At 40.3% G+C, this 11,502-nt stretch overlaps 1 protein-coding gene across 2 annotated transcripts; it reads right to left on the bottom strand.

The window, feature by feature from the left end:
- Positions 1–807: 807 nt before the first annotated feature.
- On the bottom strand, positions 808–9,671 carry mapk15 (mitogen-activated protein kinase 15). 2 transcript variants are annotated; one of them, XM_040020067.1, is made up of 15 exons: positions 9,303–9,671; positions 9,038–9,189; positions 7,376–7,474; positions 6,708–6,737; positions 6,120–6,210; positions 5,526–5,656; positions 4,994–5,157; positions 4,743–4,882; positions 4,596–4,653; positions 4,057–4,194; positions 3,742–3,847; positions 2,046–2,373; positions 1,737–1,867; positions 1,465–1,617; positions 808–1,264 (listed from the first exon to the last, which is right to left on the bottom strand). In XM_040020067.1, the coding sequence occupies exons 2-15, from the start codon at positions 9,134–9,136 to the stop codon at positions 1,070–1,072; spliced, it is 1,863 nt and encodes a 620-aa protein (XP_039876001.1). In that variant the 5' UTR covers positions 9,137–9,189; positions 9,303–9,671; the 3' UTR covers positions 808–1,069. The 2 variants fall into 2 exon arrangements, with proteins under 2 accessions (XP_039876001.1, XP_039876002.1); XM_040020068.1 differs by lacking the exon at positions 9,303–9,671 and having other exon boundaries at positions 9,038–9,296.
- Between the last annotated feature and the right edge of the window lie 1,831 nt (positions 9,672–11,502).

The raw sequence follows: 11,502 nt of genomic DNA, 5'->3' as shown, positions 1-11,502 counted from the left end.
GATTCACTGATAACTACATTATGTTTAATTTTGTCATTAATTTCAGTATGTGATGTAGTCTGAACCGTTAACATACAGCAGGACGAGTCCATGCTTTCATATTTATGTCAAATTCTGATCCTACAGTTTGAATGTTGGGGCAGAAATTGAGACTCATCAGACCAGGCAACATTTTTCCACTCTTCTGTTGTCCAATGTTGGTGAGCCTATGTGAACTGTAGCTTCAGTTTCTAAGGACCTTGGAAAGAAAAGCGACTGGACTTCTTAGGTTTCTTGAAGATATTTTACAGTCAGTTTTAGCAACAAAACTGTTGGAGGAGAAGAAATGTGTAAAAAACAATGTTTACTTTGTTTTTTTCTTTACACAGCTGTTCTTTTACAGAGACACAGAGTCTGAGTTCTTCCACCTGAAATTGTTCATAGACATTTAAGTGATTCAGTGTTAAACATTATAAAATTCTGTACACATCAGAACAACAAGTAGAATTCTTGCTGGCATGTTCACAAATGAAAAATAATCACTTATTAGATATAATGAATTCACCAAACCATCTATTTGCATATTTTACATGTATCTGCAAGTATTCTGCACCCAAACCACTGGTTCAATGTTCCTAATGTAGTATTAAAACATTAAGCCTCTAGACCAGAGTCAACATGAGAAACCAGGGCTTATTTTAAACCGACAGACGCTCCTGAGACAAATGCTCAAACTTACTATTTAGCATATGCACTTTAATACAGAGCCTCTCTACAGACAGACAGGCTAATCCAGCCTTCTAAGAAAAGATTTCCAAGTTTTAATAAAAAAAAAATACACACATTTACATATATTCACACATTGGTATTAACGCCTAGAATTGATTTTACATATATATATATATATATGTCACAGACAGTGAATAAATCCATGTCTCCATGGGTAAAATCTAAATGTAACCTAAGAGGTGTTTGATCTGCCTGTCAGAATCGTTTCTAGTCCTAGTCTGAAGGAGATCAAAGCAAACTTTGTTGTGTGTTTAAACACACGTGGCACCGGACCCCTATGTAACTGCAGGTATGACAGCAGTCACTGGTTGCAAGGGCGGCCCCGAAGAAGACTGTCCAGTCCAGTCTTGTTGATGGTGCCATAGGCCTGCGAATAGCTGCCTAGTTTGGCTCGTGGGTCGCCAGCTGCTGCCACGTTACAGTTAGTCTGAAACACTTTCTTGCTGAACCGTGGTGGTGGCCGGGCCTCATGCACCTGAGTGGTGGAGCGCTGGTTCTGCATGAGAAGAAGAAAAAATTAAACCTGGTCAGACACACGTGACAGTCACCAAGTTTCTTTTCTTGCCCCTAAAGCCACCAAGTTTCAAAATAATCGCCATCTATTAAATCCTCAAAAATGTTTTAAAAGTCACTTCATTTCTTTTAAATTGCGTCTGTTCTTTCATATAATATTTTACATGGATGTAGTGGACTGACCAGACGTGCTGATGTGATGTAAAGCCCAGAAGACAATGATGTCTCATCTTTGCGTACTAACGGGTTATTCTGGGTGTGGTTTAGGGATGAGGAAAAGGAATGGTTATGGGCCACGGGGGCTGAGCGACCACGCTGGAGAATCTGGTCCATCGACTAGCAGAAGTAGGGTGAGGAGACAGAGAAAAGTACAAATGGTAAGAAGTACAAAAATAAACAAGGCTTACATCACTAAAGGAAAACAAAGCTGAAGTGGACTGAGGTCTGATGCTTACTACACCAGCGCTGGTGCCCTCTGTTGGTGATGCAACTGCATTACTGTAGCTGCTCTGTCCCACTGGTTTCCTGCTGGCTGCAGTGGATTGGTAGGAATGAGGAGGACCACCTGGACTACGAACAAAGACATCTGAATGAAGAAAACAAGAGTTTGAGGCAGTATAAACACAGCTGTTGTACTGTGCTTATTAAATACCTGACTTTCTGATGGCTTAATAATTATGCTTTTCAGGAATTTTCAAACCCCACCATTTTTTAAACAAAAAGACAGGTTTCATATTTTACACCAAAAAAATAAACTCTCATACTTGGGGCATGTGTGATGGGGTTATATGTAAGTTTTCCTATGCCAGGGCCAGCTAGAGGGCTCGTCTTCTCTGCTGCAGGTGGGGTGGATGCATTCACCGCCTCGGTTTTGCCAACTCCTGTACGTGGAGGTGCATGGGTCGTCTCGTCAGTTTTTTCAGGTTTTGGTTTTCTTTCATCATCACCATCTCTGATGCTGTTTGCAGCCACTTGGCTCTTCACTCCTTTATCACACTTCACACTGGGCTTCTCACTGCTGCTGACACAGCTTCCTTCCTTTGGCTGGATCAACCTCAACATCCCTTGGTTAGTTCTCCTCTCCAGTATCATCTGCAGGTTAAAAAAAGATACAGACTCTAGCATTTTAACTAGTTTGATTAACTTCCAGTTGTCTCATTTGTATAGAAAATTCAGAGACCATGAATGTTCAAGCATGATCACACAGGTCTTGTTTTAAAGCTACCTTGTGTGTCCCATGAAGCACTGAAAAGCCACCTTTTGTTTTTAAACTGTGGAACAGTCTGCCTTTTGTTATCAAATGATGACTTCTTGAAACAGATAAGCACAGTGAAGCCAATTCAACGCATTCTTTAGAATGACCAGCAGAGACCAGAACATTGGAATAATTGTATAATTGCAGTAGATGTATGGAATTATACTGAAACTGAAGTAAAGCCAGAGGTTTCAGAAGTTGCCTTGGAATCTTTCGGTTTTCAAAATGTTTTCAGCATTAAAGTAATGCAGTGAAAACAAATATGGATTAAAACAGCTCTTGTATTGCTGCCACAGTGTAACTCAGGTTAATGCAGTAACCTGAACCTGACCATCACAGAGGTTGAGGCAGCACTCCTTTGAAAGTGTTTTTCTGTGACGCGTTCAAAACTGTCAAAAGTCCGTTTATTAAAGTGAGCAGATTCGAGCTTTGAGAGCAGAGTTACCCCTGAGAGCATGAACCTGCTGCATCGCTCACACACCAGAAACTCTCCTGTGTGCGAAGGCTTCGTTGTGCTGTTGAATTTACATGTGAGTAAATTCATTTTGCAAGTGGCAATGAACACCTCCGCTCGCGAAAGTAAATTATTTCCTCCTGATTACATTTTTTTTACTGCACGCAGCTTTTGACATAAATATAATTCCATAGTTGTGTCTTAAGGCCTAACCATGAATAAGATCTCCAAATTCAATGTGCCACAAAGTCCTCTGTACATTTCATCAGCTGCATTTGTTTACATGCAGCAATGTTAATATGTATCATGCCTGCTTTATAAATAAATATAATACAACTCATGATCCGACTGAAAATGCTCAGCTTGAGGATTTCGCTTGGGACTAAATTCACTAATTGTGTGATGGCACAGTAACTATGTCCATCTTTTATATACAGTCTATATCTTAATATTTAGAAAAGCAAGCTGAAAGCCCTAAATTCTTAATTTGGAACAACGTTACAGCACATTCTTATGCTGTGAGGGATTTCATTTGTTCTTGACTCATTTTTTGAAATGTATTTCTAAATTTTGAAACTGTATTGTTTTCTTACATTTGCTTTTTTCGGTCTTGCTATGTGAAGCAGGCAGAGTTACATGTTTGTGTGAAGGGTCCTACAGCCTACAGAGCTTTTTCAGTAGTTTTTTGTAGTATACCTCAAAGTAATCTGATGTACTCAGTACTCAAACTCAGTTATAAGTCACACTGTACCTCATATAGTTTGTTGCGGTATTGAACCACAGATAGCTGGATGTCATCATCCACTGGCAGCACTACGTCGTAGTTCAGTGTTGGCTCTTTGGCTGGATTGTGAAATCTTCAGAAATGGATAGCACACTTATAAACATATGACAGCACACATGAACATATAATGACAGTAAAATCATAAAAACCATTTACAGATTACAGATTTACCACAAGGGGAATAACACACAAATCTATTCAATCTGACCAACTGAGCAACAAGAAAACAGAATAAAATTTGACCACAGCTCCTAATCCAGGGGCCAGTCTGATCCTTAATACCTGGCTAAGTATGGGTGTTGGAGGGCTTGCTCTGCAGTTAGCCGCTTGTCTGGGTTGAAAACCAAGAAACCCTTCAACAGGTCGAGAGCATCGGGAGGCACAGAAGGCTGAAGAAGATCCTCCAAAGGCACCTGTGGTCTGGTGAAGGATGAACAGATGAAGGAGAATAATTAACAGGGGTTTATTATAGTGATCTGTCTTTCAGTTTCTGTGGCCTATTTCACCTGCTGTTGCTCAGTTTACTGTTCTGCTGCATCAGTGCTTCTGCTCCTTAAGTATTTAATCAGCCTTGCTTCCACTTGTAAGCTCTAATTCTAGTTTTTATGCTGAAGTGGAGGAAATTTGTTAACCTAGCTCTGTGTTAAGAGTGACAAGGTCAGCTGAGGCCACGCATTAACTGTACACACTGTGTACTCACATAAAAATAAAGGGCAAAAAACGCGGGGTTAGTATTTAAGATTACCAGATTCAAATAGACATTTGATGAATAATTTTATGATTTTCACAACATAAATTGCAAACATAAAATATTGTCTTACTTTAGTAACATTCTCTGTATGACAGAGGATCCATATTCTGACTTGATTGCGAGAATATCTGAAAATTAAGGCATATTTAATCAATCCAAAGTAAAAGTAAAATGTCAAGCAGTTAAATACATTTAATATGGACTTTTGTGAAGCCACCTTCTGGGCTGGGGTGTGGAATGGCACTCATGATCTTCTCTATTTGGTTGATGGTGGATGTCCCAGGGAACAGGGCTTTTCCCAGCAGCATCTCTCCCAGGATACAGCCGAGGCTCCACATGTCCACGCCTTTAGTGTACCTTTGGAAAATACGCTGATTATTCAGAAGCACCGCCTAAATTTAACGTTTAGACTCATTTCTGTCAGTGAAAAACAAGCGATAGCAGCAGACGCTCAACACAGTCGGGTACCTTGTGGATCCCAGCAGGATCTCGGGAGCTCGATACCACCGTGTGGCCACGTACTCCGTCAGTGTAGGATTCCCACTGTCCTCTTGGATCTGGTTGAGCGATCTGGCCAAGCCGAAGTCACACAGCTTGACAACACAGTCAGAGTCCAAGAGCACATTGGACGGCTGTGGGAAACAGACAAGAAAAAACATTCTTACCAAAGAGAATTTTCTCAGGTTTCCAGTGCTTGCTTAAGAGATGAAAATGTGAATATGAATGTTCAGTGAGCAGAAAATGTGGGATGAAAAACTATTTTGTGATGCCAAGGACCATTTTGTGAGGTCAACTCAGCAGAGTTTACTGCACAAACCTGCATAGGATAAGGAAATGCCACAGTTTTACACAGGCCACAAAGAACAAATAATTAGATCATTAACATGTGACAAGAGCAAAAGTGCACTGTACATGCATGATACAGGCATTCATTTGGGATTTTTCTAATCCAAATAAGAGCATGCTTCTCACATTCTCACATCTGTTCCATCTGCTGTACCTTTTGGTCCCGGTGGATAACATTTCCTGAGTGCAGGTATTTCGTGGCTTTGAGGAGCTGGTACATCACGTAACGTTTATGGATGTCTTTCAGTAGGGTGCCTTTCTTTATCACTGCATGCAGGTCAGTATCTGGTACAAAAGCAGAAATGGGAAAAAACCTGTTATGGGTGTTTATGTAATGATCCAATTCTAAATAATCATTAGTTATAAAGATAACCATCTATGGTGTTATTGAACATACAAATCATCTATGAAATCACACACGCTAATTTTAATGCAATGGCATGGCTGAAATCAAATGAAATGTAAGCAGTGGGAGTCTGCACTGTAATGCTGCAGTACTGTCAAGGATTAGACTGCATAGACAGGGAGGGCAGTCTGTGGACTCAGCAGTAAGACAGCGCAGCCGGCCAAGAGAAGCAGAAGCCCACACACACACACACACACACACACACACACACACACACACACACACACACACACACACACACACACACCTTTTCAGTGCCAGGTTAAGCTACTAAGAGCCCCCGGGGCCTTCCTCATGCTGCTGTGTTACAAGTTCAGATGATGAGCTGGGCTTTACACTCACCCATATATTCAAAGATGAGGTAAATGTCTTTATCGTTCTGTGCTCTGATGACATTTAGAAGCTTAACGATGTTGGGGTGGCCTCCAAACTCCTGCACACAAAAAGAAAAGGTAAATATGCTTACTCTCAAACACAAAACTCACACTCTGGCTACTGTTTGACCAGTAATAACTGGCAATGGTTTTGTGACAAGGTTGTGCAAACAGCAGGGGAAGGTCACATGAAGGTAGGTCAGCAGATAAGGAGGGAAACATTTATGTGATTTATAAAAACAACGTGGAAAAACACATTCCCTGTTTACTTATTTTGATATTTCAAAAAGAATTCATAATGATTCTTAAGAATATTATATATATATGCAACAGTTTTGTGGAGTACTAACAGACTGAACATGTCACTGGTTGAGTTATAGAATATTATTAAATTCAACTAAAGATAATTTACATGTAGAGAGATCCAGTACAGTCGGTGAGACTGAGACTGACATTATCGTTGTTTCAGTCTTCATAAATGGAACTAAAAGACATGACAGTGATTTGGAAAAGTGTTAAGATTATTTGACAGGAACATAATAAATACTTTGGTTACCTGGAGGAACATGATTTCTCTGAACGTTCGCTGTAAAAAGAAAAAAGAAGACACTGAGGTCATGATCAAGAAATATGCAGCTGTAAATCAGGTGCACACAAGCCACCTGTCCTATGCAAACATTTACTAAACTTGTCTTTAAACAGATAAAGGAGGAAATTAATACCATGTAATACCCAGGATGAGATACAAGCGAAATCTAAGAAGTGGCATGACAATCGTGAAGCAAGTAGAGCTACTTCTACTTTTGCTTTAACAATTTATTCAAATGATCGCTTTTCAGTCAAAATGAAGTGGACATTTGAAAGACTGCAAGCAGGAAATGCTTAATTTCAAGTACTTAAAAAGAAAATTATGGAAAAATAAGAAGCCGCTTTTAGGCCCAAGGGGTCGTGCTGACAGAGTTCTTTCATTTGTTACAGCAGCATTTTTTTTATTGTGTCCTGAAAACGAGATTATTGAAATTCCACTTCTTTTTCTTATATTAACATATCTCGGGGATTAAATGTGTAGCTACACTTCTTACACGCACAAAAAGGGGAGTCTCACTTTTTAGGCCACTCAGGATCAAAGTGAGCTGTATCTGGCCCATGGTGTAAAATGAACTTGACATCTCTGCTTTAGAACAACAGCATTGTTCCACTTACTGCAGATCACATGGTACACACCTGGGCATCTGTCCTGTTTCTGAAGGCATCAAAGATCTTTTTCACAGCCACAATCTCGCCAGTCTGTCTGTCAACTGCTTTCCAGACAATGCCGTAGGCCTGAGGAAAACACAAAACGCAAGTAACACGTCACCGGGATGCTTCTTGTACCTACAGGATTGGGCTTATATCCTGTGCAAGATTTTAACTATAAAAATCAAAATATGAGAATACTGGCATCTGAGTTCAGTTAGGACCACTGTAAGTCAAAATGATAACTTATTCCTGCACATTTAAGTAACTATAAATGATTCCCATCTGCACTGTGGACTTGCTCTCCCCACAGCTCCATGTGCATACATGGAAAAAAGACAGAAAGAGCATCAGCAAGAACCCAGCAAGAAAGAAGGATTCTGAGTGGATGTGGGTTGCAAAGCAGTTTGCAGATGTGCAGCTATAGTGGGCAGGGTAATGCAGCTTTAATAGTACTGCCCTTATGAGTCTTACCAGTAGGATACAGCGAACTAACCCTGCCTGACATCATACATTCAAGTAGCTCTTCTACCAGCAGCTAATCCTATATTCATTAATAATTTTGATTTTTGCATGTATTTAAAACCAGCTAATATGCTGTTTATGTAGCGTCACAAGCTGTGTATTATTCCTGCTGGACTAATCTTCACTCCATCAGGAATACAAATCCACTATATGCACCATGTAAAAAAAAACTCTTGATCTCTATATTGAATAAAACATGGATGACATGAGCTCTTTGACTTCAGTGATAGCAGGGTGTGAGCAGCGTAGTGAAGCCAAGCATAACAGAGGCAGCAGTGAGGCAGGAGATTATAATACACTCTAATGATACGTGGAGGAAAGAGCACTGGGGATGTGTTTTCTTTTTTTTTCTTCTTCTTCTTTTTTTTTAAATCAAACAGCTGCAGAAAAACAGACCTATATAATACACTGACATTTTTTAAACCTGGTATTTGAAGCTATATTTAAAATAAAATAAAATACATCCACATTATGATTTTTGAATGCATCTGAAGTCATCTGATCAGAGCTGTTCAGCATCACAGTGCAGGTGTAGGATGCTGCCTATAGGTGCAACAGGTTGAACAGCTGTGGGTAACATGAGTCACAGCCACCCTCAGCATGTCCAGCCAGTTATGTGGTTTCTACGTGGCAGCTATCAGCTGGCTATTTAGAAGCAGAGCAACAACTTGATAATCTCCTGGGGCAAACGGTGGAAAGAAACCAGGCTGTTTTTAGAACTGTGGAAACTACTGGAGACAAAGAAAAACAAAAACAAAAGGGATCTGGACTCTAAAGAGAACAAGTGTCCTCACACACCAGCTGATCTGCAAAGAAAGAGTTTATTTTCTTGCTGCCAAAGTAAATAAACCTCTTGCTTAAAACACTGGTATCCACTGAGAACTGTAAGTCTGGAGAATTTCAGGAATTTAAAGGCTTAAGTGCAGAGGAAACTTTAACTGAATTACTGCACATGAAGGCAGAAGAGTTAGAGACTGCAAAAGAAAAAGAAGACTGCAGTGAAACTGTTTTTTTTCCCCCGGTTTGCTCAAACAGCAACTTGGAGTTTCGTTAGTACCGTAACTGTACAGCCTGAGCAAACAAGTTCATTTCCACTAAATTAAAAAGAGAGAAAAAGTTGCTCACCCCTTTTCCAAGTCTCTTCTTGATGTCATACTTCAGAGAAATGTGCTCTTCCACATCGGAGATGTTTGCTGATTCATATTTTTTGCTCATTTTTTCCATTCACTTCGTGCTCGTGCTCATTCAGTAATCATCACCAGGCTCTTTGATCACTCCTGGAAGAGATCAGGAGACTCTGAAAGCTGGCAGCCTGGTGGCGATGGCCGAACGAATCAGGAGGGCATCGTGCAATATTTCCATAACAATCAATAATTTGAAAGAATCTTACGTTAACAGGCGGATCTCTCTGCAGTGCAGGATCTTGGATCTCACCTGGCAACCTTCATGCGACCATATGAGTCATACCCCGCGTCACTTATCAGTCTAGAGGCGGAACAGTTTTTACCTCCATTTAGCGCCTGAAAATTACACCTGATTCAGCCTGTGCTGTGCAGTATCTCTTGTTATTTATTAAGGTGAGCTCCCACTGCTCTCTGCCTCTACTCTCAAAGGTCCTGCAGGAAACACACGGGCCAGTTTTGTCTTTATTTGTTGTCCTGACAACGAATACGCTACTGCTCGCAGGTCTTAAAGGGACCGCCGCACATGCGCCGCCTGCGTCGCTGCTGTCAATGTGCTGTGAGATAGTCAAATTGTGCAATCGATTACCAATTACCAAAACCAATAGCGATACTTTTAACGGCAGCTTATGTAGGGGAGAACAGGGCCTCACAATTTATGAGATGACTGAGTCATTTATTGCCATTGAGTTCCCCGACCAGGCCGATGCGGTGAAAGAGCTGAACCACCAGACACTGTAAAAGCATGGTTCTCACTTTGCAGGATGATTAGTTAACACAACAAAGCACACCTTTAGGCTTTTCATGTATTTTGACCTTAAATGTGTCTTTCTCTAAGGCACTTTGGGTCCACTTCTGTTTTTTAAATGTGCAGGTGACCCTGAATCCACCCTCATTATGATGGAATCAGGCATCACCAACGTGTTTATATACCACTCTTCATTTAATTCTGGGTTATTATTCATCTCTGGCTCTGCATGTCTTTGCCTGTCTCCCGCCCCTCACCCCCAACCCGTGACGGTAGATCGTTGCCCTTCCCTTAGCCTGGTTCTGCCACAAGGTTCTTCTTGATGAAAGGGAGTTTTTCCTTCCTATTGTTGCTAAAGAGCTTGCTCATCGGGGTCGTATATTATTGGAGCTTTATATTATTGAAAGGTCTTTATCTTACGATATTAAGCACCTTGAGGCAACCGTTGTTATGATTTGGTGCTATATAAATAACATTTAATTGAAAAAGCAAAACAAAAAAAACATCAGCAGAACCCGGCACAGAATATAACAGATTAAATGAGAGACAGGATGTGGAGAGGAGTTTGCAGATGTGCATCTACAGTGGCAGGCTAAAATAGCAACTTAAATAGCACTGCCTATATTATTCTCACCTGTTGGATACAGGAAGCTGATCTGCAGTTGAGCCTGACTTCATGGCCTGTCTGAACTACACTGCCTGGCTGCCTACCCCTCCCTGAGTCTTGTTCTGTCAGAGGTTTCTTCATGTTAAAAGGGAGTTTTTCCTTGGTGACAGTATACTGTCACCAAGTTTCCTCATTTAGATCTGAAATGACCAGCGGTAGCTGTAGCAATCACTCATTTCTATGCTGCCACCCTTTATAGTCGGGACCTGGAGCTCCTAAACAGCTGATAATTCTGGAACACAAATTGGACAAAGATTCTCACATCATGGAGGTGGAGCAGGAGTTCCAGGCTTTTCTGTCTGACCACGATACCACTGTGGTCCTCACAAACAAGGCCAGACTTCAAAAAGAGACGGGCAGCTCCAGCTCTCCACAGTTAGGTAGAGTGCATTAGACTCTACTGCCACCTGTGGTCTTTACCAAGTGGCGTTTCATTTAGCTTCTGAGCAAACTGATGTTGACTTGTTTGAATTTTCTATTTATTTATTTATTTATTTTTTTGTTTAGATTAAACGTCTTTGAAATTTTTTCATGATCAAAGCAAAGTTAGACCACATTAGTTTTGATATTTTTGCACAATAGAGTTATATTCCTGCACAAATTGGACTCGAGCATTTAAGGTATTCATGAAAATATGTATATATATGTATATATATATATAGTAATTGATTTTTTTTTTTTTAAATCAAAGAGACATCCAATAATAATTTAAAATGTTTTTTAAATGTCTTTGATTCATGGTGACATTATTTGCATGCATATGTTACCTCTTCTACAAATGGCTATTGTACCACAATTGACCAAGCCTATCCGTTATATCAGCAGACGTAATAGTTAAACTGAAAGATGCTTTTTCCCCTCGCTTTTCAGGAGGTTATCAGACTACCTGTCCAATATTATATAACCCTCATTAAGCCCATACTTAGGCAACTGCGTTGATGTATTTTTGTGGTTTTTGTTCAGAACTGGAAAAAAAAAAAAACCCAGAAAGTTG

The sequence above is a fragment of the Simochromis diagramma genome, unplaced genomic scaffold, assembly GCF_900408965.1.
Source record: "Simochromis diagramma unplaced genomic scaffold, fSimDia1.1 OVJJ01000753.1, whole genome shotgun sequence".
Lineage (NCBI taxonomy): Eukaryota > Metazoa > Chordata > Actinopteri > Cichliformes > Cichlidae > Simochromis > Simochromis diagramma.
The sequence above is the reverse complement of the archived record's forward strand: the minus strand, read 5'-3'. Positions and strand labels throughout refer to the sequence as shown.

Bases quoted from the DNA above. Each gene is read 5' to 3' on its own strand.
- mapk15 (XM_040020067.1), bottom strand. From the start codon at position 9,136: ATGGAAAAAATGAGCAAAAAATATGAATCAGCAAACATCTCCGATGTG. The intron at 6,211-6,707 runs GTAACCAAAGTA...TTTTGTGTGCAG, and splicing joins GAGAAATCATGTTCCTCCAG to GAGTTTGGAGGCCACCCCAA. The intron at 1,618-1,736 runs GTAAGCATCAGA...TACTTCTGCTAG, and splicing joins AGGGCACCAGCGCTGGTGTA to TCGATGGACCAGATTCTCCA.